A 16,279-nucleotide genomic window follows, 5' to 3' on the forward strand; every position below is an offset into this window, starting at 1 on the left:
GGTAGTGCCAATCATGAGGAACCTGGACCACGATAAATTTATCTTAAAACCTGTTGCTTCATTTGCCTCACTTGGATTTAAACAGCAAAGTTCTAAGTCATTCATGTAATGACTTAGATCTTCTATGGAAATGGTCCTTCCAGAACCTCCAGATCCAGTCAGTTTTGGAATGGCTTGCCGGCACTCCATCACTCTGGCATGCCAGATGAGCTGGCTACCTCATGCTTAGGAAGCATGTAACCCCCACCCTAAAACGTTAAGCTTCCAATAGGCAACGCTTGGAACACAGCCATGTGAAGTTTCCCAGGTCCTTGTGTGATGTGCTGCTCCAGCGCAGGTTTTTCTTTAAATTCTGGGAATTGAAGTCTACTGTATTTCATGATAAAACAGGACACTGTGAAAGAGTTATCAAATATTATATTGCATATTTTAAAGTTTATCAATGTTCCCTAACGATCTCTATCTGTGCTTCTCTTTGAGCCTGTGCCAATTTGACCTCATGACTTGCGTCATGCAATGTAAAAAATATTCAGTTTAGGATTAAACATTGTACTTTTACCGTGTATAATTCACTATTTGCACATGCGTATTTTAATACTTTTGCAGCGTGAATCCTTTTCTGGATTCACATGCTGTGCATTATTCCGCCATCTAGTGCTTGGGTCCGGAATCGTTGTTTTTTCCCCCCTTGTTTTGGTCGCTTTCGACCCCCATTCGGTCTGGAAGCAAGACGGGAAACTCAGAAGAAAGTTTTGATTTTTCCTCAAAACTTCGAAAAAGAAGGAGATTGTAGAGAAATATCATTGATCATCGACGTTGTAAACAGACGCAGGAGCAGAGCTTCGGTTTAACACCAGAGGACCACTCCGGTCCACAAATGGCGAGGTAATAAATACACTAATAAATTATAGGGTTACAGAGTGGGTTACAATGATTTCCTGTGGATTTTAGGCCATGTGTACATTTTCTCTAAGTTGCTTAAGGGTCTCCTGTGCCCTCATGGTAAGGGAGGGACAGAGAGCTAAAGGCCAGATGTACGAAGCTTAGTGTTTGCGATTACCAAACTGCTAATTTTTGTGATTCGCTATTTGTTAATCGCAAACATTAATGTATGAAAGTGTGTTTTACACTTTTTGCAATTCCCACTGAGTCGCAAATAGACCTACCTCATAAATATTAATGAGGTATGTCTCAGTTTGAGACCTATTGGGAATCGCAGAAATCACAGGGATGGTGGCCTATTGGGGTCAGCAGACCACCCATGTCTGTGACTTATATTAAATGAAGCTTTTTTTTTTAGTGCAGCCCATTTTCCATAAAGGAAAAATGGATGCATTAAAAAAAAATGTATTCTCTTTTCTTTTTTAAGAGTACTGCCTGCTCTTCAAAAGTATTTATTTTTCATTATCTTTGGCAAAAGAGTTAACCACCTACTTTGAGTTGGTGGTAAAATGCGAATGTTTTACGACCACATTTTAGTCGCAAAACATTTTACCAGTGCGAATCGATATTAGGAAGGGACGCCCTAAACACACCTCTTCCAAATACCAATTCAAAATCCGAAATTGAGATTTGGTAAGCAATTTGAGCTTTGTACATTTGAAAATGCTTTTTTTTCATTTACAAATGGCATGATTTTGCTAATCGAACTTTTTTGCAAATGCGAAAAAGCTTTATACATCTGGCCCGAAATAAGAAGCAAGCCTTCTCACCTGAGCTCCTACGACCTGAAAGAAAGGTTAAATGTGTGCAATCGATGAATCAACAATTGTAAAGGCTGCTACAGAGCCAATATAGGCCTTAAATGATGAAGGTACTGGAAGCATCAGATTGGCAAAGAATTATTATTTTTGAAAAGTTAGGCAAGGGTGTTACTCTCTAAGTTCTTCAGTGAGTCATTCTAATGAAAACTTATTAAAAAAGGATTTGCAATGGGTACAGTCTAATCACATTACTAAAATATATATTTTAAAAGCACTTGTTTTATCTAAAACACATCTTTATGCGCATTTTGTGCAGCCTATTTTAAACTGGATTACATTTGTAAAATAATGACTTACATATTCACAGTACTTACTATCGGCCACACACTGGTACTTTGTAGCCTTAAATACACAATGTAATTTACCTGTTGGTGAAAGACCAATGAAATGTTTACAGAATATTTTGTTTGCTTTGGCCGTGCCTTTGACCCCCCCTCCCCACTCCCCTACCTCCCCACCCCCCTACCTCCACTCTCACTTATCCGGCACTCAGGCACTCAGGGGCAGATTTACTACTTCTGGCGCATCTCTGCTAATTAGCAGGGATGCGCCAGAAGAGTTGCGATGCATCTGCCCACCCGTGCGCCAATGTGGCGCACGGATGGGCAGATGCGTGTGGCATCCCCCGTCGGAAAGGCGGTGCTTTGCAGGGGTTGCGTCGCAAGCGCGACGCAGCTCCATCAAGGTTGCCCTATCCTTAACATGCTGCATCAATCCTTTTGCCTCCTTCAAGCAGGCGCATGGTTTTTACGCAGCATGGCCTTAAAAGTGAGTGAGTGAAATCTTGTAGATTTCACTCAGCCACTTTTAGGAGGCGTTCCTGCGCCGGAAAGCCCCCCCCCCCCCTTTGCAGGAACGCCTACATGTGGCGCAGAGCTTTACAACGTGACGCATCTACGTTGTAAATACCTCACAGCATGGCGCTGGCTTTGCGCCGCCGCTGCTTTACAAAAGTGACGCAACGGCGGCGTAAAAGAGGCGCAAGGGGCTTGTAAATCTGCACCCCGGTTTCCATATTTTTATGCACTGAACCGCTGCTTCTATGGGGCTAATTTGTCTCCCCGCAATCATCTTCAAGCGCCAAAAACGCGATTTTCTTCAGGGACCGATCGCTGTCGTGTCAGAAGCTAATGACCGGGATAATTAGAAGAGCAAGAGGCGTCAGCCTTATCACTTGCCCCATGGCGCTTATCTAGAATGTGTGTCAGCACCTGTGCCGGGCCACCCCTGGGGCTGGTCGGCCAAACGGGAAATCCTTCCGGCGGCCCTTTGATATTTGTGGGCTGGAGCTCGGAGAGTCTTCCATTCAGAGTCGCAGACCACAAATTTCAAGTTTAAATAGCTTGTGGCTGTCCGCAGCGTATTTTCGTTAAGTACTTTTATCTTTGTGACATATGGAGTTTGCTTGCACAACTGCTGCCGAAGCTTTGCTCTCCGAGTTGAAATTCATTATTTCTCGTCATGGCCAATGCTGGTAGAACTCTTACAGAAAAGTGTCGTTCTACTGACATCTGGCGGCGCTTGGTGGCATACCAAGCCGGAAAGTCGTGTTTGTTACACGTTTTGCAATTTGTGACTGTATAGGGCAGTTTTCTGCCCAAGGTATTACGTTGCGGAAGGACAGCAATTCCTTAGCCAGGGAAAGCTTTCGAAAAGGCCACGTGACATTTCTTTCTCCAGAGCCATCGCTGCCACCCTGTACGTTTTTCTTGTCATGCAGGGTTATAGCTCGAGTGAAAAAGTTTATGAGAGGTTTTGAAGAGCAACACCGCTTTGTTAAGAGGTTATAAGCACATAACGCGTTTATACAAGACCCATGTAAATTGTTAGGCTGGCATTTGATAGTGGTACTCAGTGTGCCAGATAATTTCTTGGCATCTCGGACTGATCCCTGCCTATTAAACGGGCACCGGGTTTAATGCTCTGGATTAGCAAGTATGAGACTCTGTGTCTCCATCAATAACATTATCCTTCTGTTCAAATTAACTAGGTGCTCGGCAGTCATAGCAACTTCCAGGAAAAATGCACAAATAAAACAATGTCGCAGCGCCCGCTTTGGCAAGCCACTTGAGCGCAGTAAGTTTGCCAGTTACTCATTTGGAAAACGCACTCAATAAAAGAAGAATTGTGGAGTGTGTTTGATGCCCCATCACTCGGAGGAGTGCACACTGTCCACCACACTTGTATTCTGCTTATTGTTTTCTGAAGTGCTGACTCCACAGCGTGCGTTTCAAACAATAGTAGAGAGGGCCTATACTGAAAGAACTTCAGTGCACTATGCATTACAAAGCTATTAGAAAACGAGATTATGAGAGGTCTTCAGTGGAATAATTTCAAACCAGTGTACAATAAGCATTTACAATAGCAGGAGAAAAAAAGAAGCATTTAGTGTAACAATGCCAGCAACTGCAAAGTTTACAACCGAAACCGTGATCTGGAATAGAGTAAAATTAGCACAACCGACGTAATCAAATAATTCAGAAAGAAAGGGGCATCTGTCTGTTAATTGCCAAGTAACATTTGATCATATCATGAGATATGTTAGCAAATGTAGTTGACATCGACAGCGGGAGCAGTCTGATCGACAAGGATGTCAGCAGGATATAGCAGAGTGTTTCCAAGGGGCAGACAAGGTAAGTGTCTTTTAAGAGGTAATAAGGCGTAGGCTATGAAAGTTGCACATGAAGGTGGCCAAAACTGTGAACAATGAGGACAAGTTAGGCATAGTTAGTAGAAAAAAAGTACCAAAGTCTACTAGGGAAAGCAGAACATAGGTTTATCCTGTCACATAGATATGTTTCTCCATCACATGTTGCTTTTTAGGTATGTTAAGGCAGACACATAGGGGGTGTTACTTTTGTATACTGATGAGCGTTCAAAATTGTCGGGAGAATGGTCTGCACAAGCTATATTTCTTCTTAAAACATGTGAGTGTAGGATGGATCTGGAGTGATTCCTTTTAAAAGATATAACAGAGGGAGCAAATGAATGATTTCTTCTGTAGTTTATGCGCAAGGTTTTAAAGCACTTCTATTTACAATGTGCTGGCACTTATTACCTGCAAACAAGAAGAACTTAGAAGGGGTCCAAGGTCTCCCCATCTTATGCAAATATCGTCATATACATATTTGAAGCGGAAAAAAACTTGCCAATCATATATTCAAATATCATGTTTATGTTTGATATATTGATGCTATATCGCGAAGAAGAGATACAGTATCTTAATTTTGTCATAAGATTGGAACACAGCAAACAGAAAATTGGCACATACCTGAATCTGACAGATTACATTAAGACGTTGTACTAGTTAACAGTTTTCTTCAATAGCATTAATAAAATCGTTAGACATTTTCTACCAGGTTTGAGGGACAAACACATAAGAGGAAGAGACAGACATTTTGTAAAATTGTACCTAAGATAGGGCTAGATTAATAGTATCTTTACACAGTCAAAAAGCTACTTCAGTTGGTGAAGCAAAAATGCTGCCTTCCATCCACTGTGCATCAGCGCCCAGCTCACGATGCATCCATTTTTGTGGCATTGTGATATGTACTAATCACCTGTATTCTTGAAGTTCATAGAATTCACTCTGCAAAGCACATTGTGAACATAGAGATCGACATGTGATAGCCTATGCCGGCATTTGTCCTCTCATTTATGGGTATCCATTGGGTGGCATAGGACCAAAACAAGGTACAAAGCTCGAAAGTTTCATTTCTTTGTAACATTCACAAAGTTGGATGAAAAACTGTAAAACTTTGCAAAAGTTGCTAAATTTAATGCTTTGAAATGTGGAACAAAAATCATAAATGTTGAGTCAAATAATGCTGAAGGACAGAATTGCAGAGAAAGCATTCTTCTTAGATTTGTCACTGTGCCGTGCAAACTGTCAAAAGCACAGCTAAATTTGCAGAAAAAGTTTGCATATATTTTTCATCTTGGCTATGTTCAAATGGACTGAAAAATAATTCACAGTGTAGTGAAAATGATATCACAATGTGCCAAAAACTTTAGGGAGGCAAAGTTAAACCAGAATGCTTTGTAAAACGCAGCCAAGGGCAATAATCAAGGCACAACACAAACCTCAAAAATGAAAAAAACTTGCAGCACCCCTAGACAAAATACACTCACTATGTCAATACTAGTTTCTGTTGACTCTCGAGCAGCTCGCTGCATACTATTCCTTTTCTCTGTGATTTTTTTTCAATCAGCCCTGTGTAAAGTTGAGTAGTTGCAGATTATTCATCACTGTTACTGCCTACCTTGTAAACAGATTGTACTCGGACATAACATCATTGTGATGATTTGAAAGTTAGCATTTATATTTGTAGTTTTTGATCTTAAGTTGATTTTTGAAATTATCCTCACTACTCTAAGAACAAAAAAATGAGTGCAAGTGTGCAGTCTTAATTTATAATCTCCCTCCTTGAAAGTGTGAGTGGAAAACGGGAGGTTAATACCCCCGATTTGCTGCTCAACACCAGTGGCCATATCCAGGTGTAGAATTAGCAATGTATATTTTCTGAATTCTCAGACTTTTTCTATGCTTGATCCTCCAGGCATGCACACGAATATTAAAGCAACAGGGAAAAGTGTAGCAAGTATTAGGAAAAACTCTAATTCCTTTAAAAACATTGAAATTGCACAAAAACCTCATTAAAATGCAAATTCCTTTACAAAAAAGACCCCTGCATGTGCTCTTGATTCTTAAGTGTCATATTTAATTACCACTTTAATGTATTATTTCGCTTTGAATGCAGATCACTCTGCTTCTAAAGAGTGGATCTTTCCAAAACATTGAAAACTGTTTAAAAATGTAATTGTTTCTTTGAACTAACATACAAGGTTGCCTGTCAAACAATAAGTGTACTCTTGATATGCCTTATTATCAGATAATGCTAATGGCTGTGCGGGAATTCGTTGTCACAATATTGCTATCTTATTTTAAGAGTATAGGTTATGTCATGCTTGCATTCTATAAATAACTCCCGGCAAAATCCTAATGCCAGGTTTAATTTATAGAAACAATCTTTAGCTATTGGCTAATTTTCATATAATTGTTTTTTCTTCAATATGTGCAACCCATGTGTTTTTGGACAGGAATCTTATGAGAATAATTTTTAGAACTGCTCTTGACCTTTAAAATCAGCTCTATTGTCTCATGGAGCAAATATTTGGATTGAAATGGCTAATGATAGCCTCAAAGTGGGCTCGTCACATCCTCAGATGCAATCCTAAATCTCCAACGCCAGGATCCTGATACAGTTTCAATCCCACAGTGAAATGTTCAGTTGCAGCAAACAGCTCCAATTTACAAAGCACCTAGCATGTTCTCTACTCTCGCGACACTGTGAAGAGATTTTACCTGGGCAGGCTGATGAACATTTCCAGTTGGCACTAGTCTGCATGTTGCCTTTCAAGCAGAACATTTTTTGCTAGCCCTAGGCCCTTCCACACTCTCCCATTTCTGGAGCGTAGTTCCAACAGGTGACCATGCCCCCCTAGCTAGGAACTGGAACGCTTTCTCCTTGTGGGTTAACAAAAGACTGTTTATTTGCCCCAGGAGCAACCCATCAATCCCCCAAAATTCACAATAAAGATAGAGACAAGTCTCTCCATAGTTTCTGACCTGTTAAATGGAAATTCGTCCAGCAGGCAGTCTTCTTCAGTTCTGGTCAGCCATATCTTTCAATGCGCTACACCAGTTTTTAAGAGGTGGAAATAGGTTTGATTAAGGACAATGCCAACTGTATTGAATTAAAGTTCTTGCTCCTTCCCGTCTGTGTTTTCCTAAAGGGTGAACCTTTTCCTGTCCAAGGGCTGGTGCCACACTAAAAAAGAAATCTTGGAAGTGTTTTCTCCTGCAGCCAAGAAAATGGCAGCAGTTACTCTTCGATGACAAATTAGCTGAATGGCGTTATTCAGGTGTAGCTTTGCACTCATTCTTGTCTGAGAAGCTATCAATGTTCAATCATTTCGAAAAACATTTTGCATCTAGTCTTCCTCAATAAATGTATTTGTTGTTTTCTAGTCTGTGTTCAATGGATTTAGTAAATGAATTTCCTTTGAATTCCACCCCCACCATTCGTGTTTTTCTCCAATATCATGTTTAATTTGACATGTAAATGAATCTCCAAGAAACAACTCCATTAAATAGTTTTCAATGCATTTTGCAGCAAGGACACTTCTTGAGAAGGAAATTTCCCACTGTAAACCTAAAGCATAAAGAACAGTGTAGCATTACTCTCTAATGACAGACAATTGTATTGCTCTATCAACATAGTGAAAGCTTACAATTTCAATAAACATTTTTTTATTAACCTTGTAAGTTGGTAATTTATTCATACATATATGCTCTCCCTTTAACCTCTGTATTTCACCTTAATATCTCAATTCAAAATCCAACAAAGTACACTTTGTTTGACATTCATCGACAGAATTCACCATCACATATCATCCCATTTATACTTGAATGCTTTTGTTCTTGTTCTACATCCATTATGGCTGTCTATAATCATGTTTTATATCAATATTTCTCCAGCTATATGTGGTCTAAACAGCCACTCCATAATAAGTTCCCGATTGCCCAAAGCAAAATGTTACTCTGCAGTATATCAATTTGCGTATTTTGAAACTTCTTTGCAGTTCAAACAGACTAGTAATAAACAACACTTCATCATGGTCATGTTCATGCTGCCTTTATGGTTTAATGTTTCAAAAATTGCATTATCAACCTCATAATCTTACCCATTGCATTGTCAGATTATTGAAAGTAAGGCCTCACCTGTACACATGTGGATACTAACGAAATTCAAGTTCATCATAAAATGTATCATATTGTTTAATAGAATAGTATTTCATGCAGAGGAGGAATGGCAGTGTCTGACTCATATACAAACCTCATGGGTGGAACTGTAACTGGTAGTAAAATTTTAATAATGTAAGGGGAAAGCAATAGTTAGAACTTTTTGAAAATAAATAATTTGGAGTACAGTGGTAGGGCACTGACCTAATAATAATAGTAATAAACAGGATACCGCTGACTAATTTGATCAGATCCTATTAATTAGATTGCACTGCTTATGGGACCATTATGTTTTGCAGAAGTTGAATACTAAGGTTAAACTAATACACATAACCCATGCCATTTTCATGATATGTCATGGAAGGGAGAGAATCAAGAAGTTTGATGTACAAAATACAATCAGGTTGTAGTAGTTTAGCATGTCAATGCTGACCAAAAGTCAAAAACAAAATCTGTTGATTCCTTAATTGGGCACGTAGTCCCACAGGGGCAATGAAGACTTTGTGGACATATAGACTAGTGTTGCCACATCAAAGTGGAATTCAAGAATAAGAAGACCACACAGGGAGCTTTGCAGACCACATGAACCTGGCTAGTTAAGCATGAAGAAGAGAATCTCTGGTAGCCTACCTGTCAATAGCAATTGACCCCATTAGCTTTTTGAGCTCTTTACTTATGCACTTGGTAGCTTTGAAACAACAGAGGCTTTTTTCTCTGTCGAAGAGACATAGGGAGAATTGTTTGCAAGTGTTCCATTCATCGCTGTGTTTGTTTCTGGTTCATCTTCTGAGCCAGTGATGTTCTTTGAGACTGGGGATTATGATTATTTGGAGATGAATCACGCAGTTAAGTGCAGAACGTATTTAAAAATTGGCAATGTTCAAATTTTCAAAGTAGAATTATGTTAAGAACGTAATAACGTTTTTAAACATTTGAAGGTATAGGTTCCAGTTGCAACAAAATGAGAAGGATGATGTACAAAGGTACAATTAATTGCTGGCTGACTGTTCCATTCACATTGACTCTAGATTAAGACTGAAGCTAGTAGTAGTTAATGTGGGTACATGAGGAGCATTGGCATTACAGGTTTCAAGCTGGTGCTCTCTGGTATTAAAACCTGAGGAAAGATGGAAAACCGCAATATCTCACTTGAAAGCCAATATGTTGATAAAGGCTACTCTGATCAATCTTCCATGAGAAATCATGTGCGTATCATGTACAAATTTCATTGTGGCTAGTTTAATTGTGTATCTTTGTTGGACACTGGGTTAGTAATAGTCAATACATTTTCTTCTGTGATGTAATCAGGCAATAGGATTGTGGCACAATTTCTGATTGTTTTAACTTGCTAGAGAAAAGTGGTGTCTCGGTGTTGTTTAGTGATTTCTTCAGGGCCTTGTTTTAGTTTCTTGATTAGAGGTGTTAGTTGATGGACTTTTAATACTTTAGGGCATTTTAATGTGACAATCAAGAATCAATAATAGTGCACCATGCGTTAAAAAGCGCTAAAACGGCATTCCAGGATTTGCTGTTATTGAAATAGTTGGCTTTCAAAACTGCTGATGAGTTTAGTTGCAAGCTGCTTTATGTGGTAGGTGAAAGATCACATTTACAGGTATGTTTTCGTGAGGCCTTGGTCGCATCAACGATAAAAAGCAGGTTTTTTCCCAAGAAGTTTGGAATTTGGTACATTTTTCAGGGGAATGTTGAAAAAGAGTTGTTTCTCAGCTATTAGCTTGGGGGTTTCATAAGTAACTTAGAAAAATGTTGTTCATACATCTGAACTGTTGCTTTGTGTCTGGCTAAAGGAACATTTATTATAATAGTGTGGAATTTGTAATGTTTTATGAGTGATATCAAGATTTAGTCCATGATATCTTGTCCCCATGATATTTTGTACAAGATATTGTAACACATAATCATGAAACACTTGTTCGGCGTTATTGGTGCAAAGGTGCAGAATATGTCCTACAATAAGGGGCCAGGCAAGGGACTGTTCAATTGGCATTGAAAAACATGTTAATATGTCGGTCGTTAGATTAAATGACTTTTTAGTTTTTAAAGACATCCTAATCTGGGTTTTCTTCACTCCTCACTCCATTTTAAAAGTGGCACAATCAGACCTGGAAACACAATTGGAAATGTTAACATTTTTGGTTGTAGTTAAATTTTTTCATTTCGTTTTCAACAGCAATAGAAAGAATAAATTATGTAGACAGGAGTTATAAATAAGGAGCAATAATTCAGTACTAGGCAGGTTTTCCTTGGCTGCCAACCAGCTGTTTGGCTGCACTGTGAACATTAGTGCCCTCATTTCGAGATACAACCAAAATAGTCCTGGTTATTGAAGAATTAAATAACTGCAAATAAGGAGCATTGTGCATCTTGGAAGGTAAATCTATGTGTCTGCCGGGGCTCTGCTCAGGCCAGAGTATTGTACTGAGAGACAATGGAGGTACTTTAATGTTAAGAGAAAGGGTAGAAATAAAAATCTTCGAAGGACTTTGCATTCTCCCCTAAAAAATTTAAATCTAATTTGTTTGTTCTTTTTTTCAGCAATGGGGAGAAGCTCTGATGTCTGTCATTCATAACTTTCGGGCAAACAATGTCAGCCCCATGACATGTCTTAAGAAACAGTAAGTTCAGATGTCCTCCTGTTTCTCTGCAATGGCATGGTTTGTATTTTGTTTTGCAGCATGTGCCTTTTAGATGCTTGTAGGTCACTTCCTAATCTTACCGCTTCATAGTGTCTGCTGGTCAGTGTTTAGTTGCTGCAGTCCTGAAGTTGGGCCAATGTGAACTGCTTCGGCAAAGTGTCACTACTCGTGCACAGAAGGCAGAAGGACCTCCCCAGAGATCTACAGAGGGCCACCAGGTAGTGTTTGCCTAGGAAAATAGAGGGATACCAAGATGGGGCACTACTTTTGTGCCTGCTCTGTGAAAGAGAAGAGGGATTCTTCCTATTCACTGCACCTGAGTCCTCTTCACTATGTTCACCTTTCACTGTCTGGTAGTGCCCTGCCACTGAAATCCACCACTGCAGCGTCTCATGGCTAGTGAGCCTTAGCATCTTCAAGCACCCTGGCTGCCATGCTACCATGGCCAGGAAAACTGTGTCTTCACCCTCTTCCAGTCTTTGATACTAATTTGTGTAGTACAAGGATAACACAGTTTAAGAACATTGTATAAAACTTTCTAGGTTTGGCTTTTCTAAAGCGTTATTAAGTAAGAAGTGGTTTCTCGTTGTTTTCTTATGAAGCGTATGCTGCCTTATAAAGCTGCACTGTATTGTATAACTGTGTGTTTCCTACTACAATTGTTCAATTAACCTCCGCAACATTTTGATTAAAAACTCGTTTGACTAACTTGGTTCTTAGGTTGATTTTATTTCCGTTGCTCTGTAATGCTTTATACTTATTGACATAGACATTTGATTAAGTCATTACTAGGAAAACACATTTCATCATACCTTTTTAACTCTGGAAATCATTGTATTAACAGCCATAATCCCAGGCAGAAGAAAGCATTTTCTTTGATGCAATTCAATTGCAAATTTAATAAATTAGAACAATGTCATTCTTGACCTAGGAAGACAGCAACATTTTAGTCCTGCAGAAAGTAGCCTGCTTTTTTTAGAATTGAGTCTCCTTCAATTTCACAGTTAGAGTCACATAGTATATCACAAAGACTAAGGAACATAGCGAACCCTATTCACAAAGATAAATTTGGTTATTAACATATATTTACGACTGAATGTACCTAATTTGCACCAGCAATTCACAAAGGAAATCCTGACAGGTGTAAGCTCATTTAGGTGTGTGGAGATCTCAGCCAAAAGTGTGGAATTCTAGGAAATAACTAGACACGGCTCGTACTGTAATGATATATATTAATATAAATAAGCATTTAATTTTCCTTTTTTTAGTGTTTACAGCTTATTTACTCATACACCGTAAACAACACTTTTTGAGCACACACCATCAAACAGTGGGGGGAAAAACAATCATAAAGATTGTAGAAGAAACCCCCAAATCTGGACATAATGCAATTAAGGAACAATGTGGATTGCACTCGCAACAAACAAACAAATAAACTTAACACAACTTATTTAACTATTATTAACTATTTACAAATATAGGTTTCTACACAATCACGTCAAACACAAGCACGTATTTCTCTATAACAGCACAAAAGAAAGTGATGTTTGGAAGCACTTTACTATACCTTCTTGGGAAAAGAAGGTAACAGGATAATATGTCCAGTGTAAAATATGTTGCATACAGTTACCCAGCAGCACTCCCAAGAAGTATTCACAAGGGACACGTTCCAATTGGAAGTACTTAAAAACAATTCATGAAAGGGTTTATAACTGAATGATGCACAAGAAACTAGGCACAGCAGAATATTCCACCTCTAGAGCACCCTTGAGAGAGTATTAATCAGCTGAGGTCATCAGAATACCAGAAGGCTGTGAATATCTGAGTAAGATGATTACTCTCTGTGCGGAATGCCACATGATTGCTGCTGTAAACATGTCTTATGTGGCTCCATATAAACTACTACTGTACCTGTGTGAATGACTGTATAGGTGTGTGAGTACATGCATGAGCACCTATATGGGTGTGTTTGCAATCCTTACATTAACTTAATAATAACTATATTCATCACTTCACAAGTATATTTTTTAACATATTACGATACAATTTAAACCAAACAATTAACAAACATAACATAGCTTATTTAACTATTTACAAATGCATAAACACACTAAAACGTAAACCTTTACAAGAAGTAGCACCATAAGGAAAGAAGAGATGATTCCTAGAAATGTACAAGAAGAAAAGAGGTGCAAGGAAGGTGTAGACATGCTCCTGTGTATAAATGGGAGTGCTGTAATATTTGCATTGTTTGTCAGGGTGAGATTGATAGAGTAGGACCCCACCCATGTACCCGCAGTGCTGCTATCTATTTACCTAACTACTCCAAATATTGGGATGAATGAGTAGTGGTCTCAGCCTCATGTTGAGCTTAAGTACATGCTGTGAAATTTAGGAACACTATCTTGGTTTCTAGCCCTTAGTTGTGCAGAATATCCATGGAATCACTTACATTACTTTCAGAGAGAAGCACTTCTGAAAGGGCTTAAAGGTACAGTTGTGTACTTTCCTTTAGATATGAAATACTATACTGAAACTGTGGGTCTAGAGACAAATTTAGAAGGACCACTTGTTATTATATTGAATGGTGTGCCCACGAAAAACAGCAAAATCTGGCAGGAGCTAGTGGATGTAAATAAGGTGAAGAAAGCTACTTTATATCTTAAACACAATGTGTACTATAAAGATGTACATTTTTTCTAACATGGAAGTTGCATAGTGAAAGAAATGTTGCCTACAAGTAGACAGTTTGAAAAACTGCATAGAAGTAGATCTGAAAAAATAAATACGCAATACAGTATCCATCTACTACATTCAAAAGAGACTATGGGGATGCCATTGAACTGTACCAGATAAACAAGCTAAAAGAACTTCAATAAGTGTCTGAAGAAAAGGTTCCTCCAGTTGGTTCTAAAAAATAGAAAAAACATAAAACTGTTAGAAAAACCTTCTTAAAAAACAACAGCACGTTTATCAAACATTTGAAATCTACCCCATAGAATCCTCCCAATAGTAGTCACACAGTTTCTGACTAACACTGAATTTCAACCTGCACTCCTCTGGTGTTAATTCATACTTACTGGCAAGGGCCTCCTTTATAGTGGAACACCCCAACCTCTTACCCTTCTCTAGAGCTAACATGTTGTCCATCCCATCACCATAAATATGACTGCAAAGGCATCTCTACAAACCTCCTAAGATATCCTCTGTACCACTATAGCTACTTCTTATGCCGGAAATAACCTGACTGTATCAAACCCCTCCTTAAAGTCAGGCACCAAGTCTCTGACTATATGAACTCTTTTGTCTGCACTGGACACAATAGTGGTGCTCACACCTTTTCAGCAAGACTCTAACAGCATTTTACCTTCAACTGCACCTCTTTAACACTCCAGCTGGCATAACTCTCTTCTTCTCCAAGGTTTTCTTAATCACACGTTTTCTCCACTGTGCACTCAGCTGGCCCAGCTGTGGCCTCAGGTCGCACTCAGCCCATTTGTCCTTGAAATCTTCAGGCGACTAGACTTGAGAAGAGACAGTACTTACTGCACCATATCCAACAAATAGGTTTGTCTCTGGGGAATCCCCTCTCTCCTCTGGAGACGATACCCAATAATTTCTCCCCTCCTTTCCCTCCTTCTGAAACCCATCACACTTTGGGGCCCACATTCTAAGGTCAACTACAATCAGGGTTCACCCTTTTCAAGAATGCTAAAGTAGTCCTCATCAAACTCTTCTTCTGGTTCAGATTCTATTCTATGCATGTCCTCCCAGACTCTAAGGGTGAACTAGTACTCGAACTTGGACGTATAGGTGAGTAAATGGGCGTGTGAATGATTTTATGGTTGTGTGACTAAGTGTTGCAGTCACTGTCTGGCTATATGAGAGGTGGCTACATAAGTGATTTTGTGGAAGTGTAACTGGATAGGTAAGGGTCTGCCTGGCTATGTGAGCGTGTGCAAATTACATACTATTAAATTACATACTGTAACCAAACACCCAAATCTAATTTCAAACACATTCCGTCACACTGGCTTAATAAAATTACCAAACTTTCAGTATACCAATTTCTCATTCTCTTTTCCTGCTCACTGTATTTTTTAGTTAATGTTCTCATCTACACTCCCTTCTATTTACACTTCAATGATAGTCTCTAGAAGGTACACATTTTCTTTCTTACATACACTCACAATGTTTCATCTAAATATACTTGTATATACTACATCCTAACTAACATACCTGCAAAAGATATTTTCTGTTCTTCCAGTTTTATTTCTATCTCTGGTCACCTCTGTTTTCATTCCAAATATCCAGTCAGAAATCCTGCAGACAACCTCTTCTTTCAGTAGTAAAGCAGGTAAAATGGCTACCCTCACCATGTGCTCTTACTTATGCTGCACTAGTTAACAAATCACAGCATTCCTTTCATCTTTCTTTTTTGTTATACCAATGCTAAAGGTCAGTATTTCTTTACCTCTTTCCATGCTTCCTATGAAGAAACCCAATTTGGTTTAGTTTTTCTGCAAATCCTACGCTTGGTCCCCTGTGTAACTTTGCAGTGCAGTGTGCGTATTTACATGGGAGGCCACTCTGAGCCCCGCTATGGCTCAGCAGATTTCAAGAGTGACCCCCAAAAATGTTTTTGGGCCCATTAAACACACTTTCACCAGATTTTTAATACATCCATAAGTCCAGGGTACCTCTACCCTGACCCCTTCATCTGTTTTACATGCTTCTTCTCAGCCCCAGGGACCGTTTCCCAACACATAAAATGACAGCCACAACTTTTCTCTTATGTTGCGGCTGCCAATCAGGGCCCTGTTGTGGCACATATAGCCGCAATTTCAGTGGAGAGGGATCTGTGGAGGGTCCGCTTCCTTAGATATGCAAATTTGGTATTCAGTTAATATATCTGAAAACTGTATGGATTTACACCAAATCACACAAGCACACTTTCTTCACCGATAGCTAGCTTTCTGCTAAATGTGGTGTAATTCCGTTCAGCGGTTCCGGCTGCAATCGTGCAGGGACCGTTTCCCAAAACATAAAATGAC

General features: G+C 39.2%; 1 protein-coding gene across 5 annotated transcripts in view; it reads left to right on the forward strand.

Moving 5' to 3' along the window:
- PLCB4 (phospholipase C beta 4) overlaps positions 1-16,279 on the forward strand; it is a 1,177,624-nt gene that overhangs the window by 684,333 nt on the left and 477,012 nt on the right. For all 5 annotated transcript variants that reach the window (XM_086927702.1, XM_086927703.1, XM_086927699.1 and 2 more), the window contains one exon: positions 11,125-11,204. In XM_086927702.1, the coding sequence (XP_086783828.1) occupies positions 11,125-11,204 (80 nt within the window). The remainder of the gene's footprint in view (positions 1-11,124; positions 11,205-16,279) is intronic.

This window comes from Lissotriton vulgaris, chromosome 6, assembly GCF_964263255.1.
Source record: "Lissotriton vulgaris chromosome 6, aLisVul1.2, whole genome shotgun sequence".
Taxonomy (NCBI): Eukaryota; Metazoa; Chordata; class Amphibia; order Caudata; family Salamandridae; genus Lissotriton; species Lissotriton vulgaris.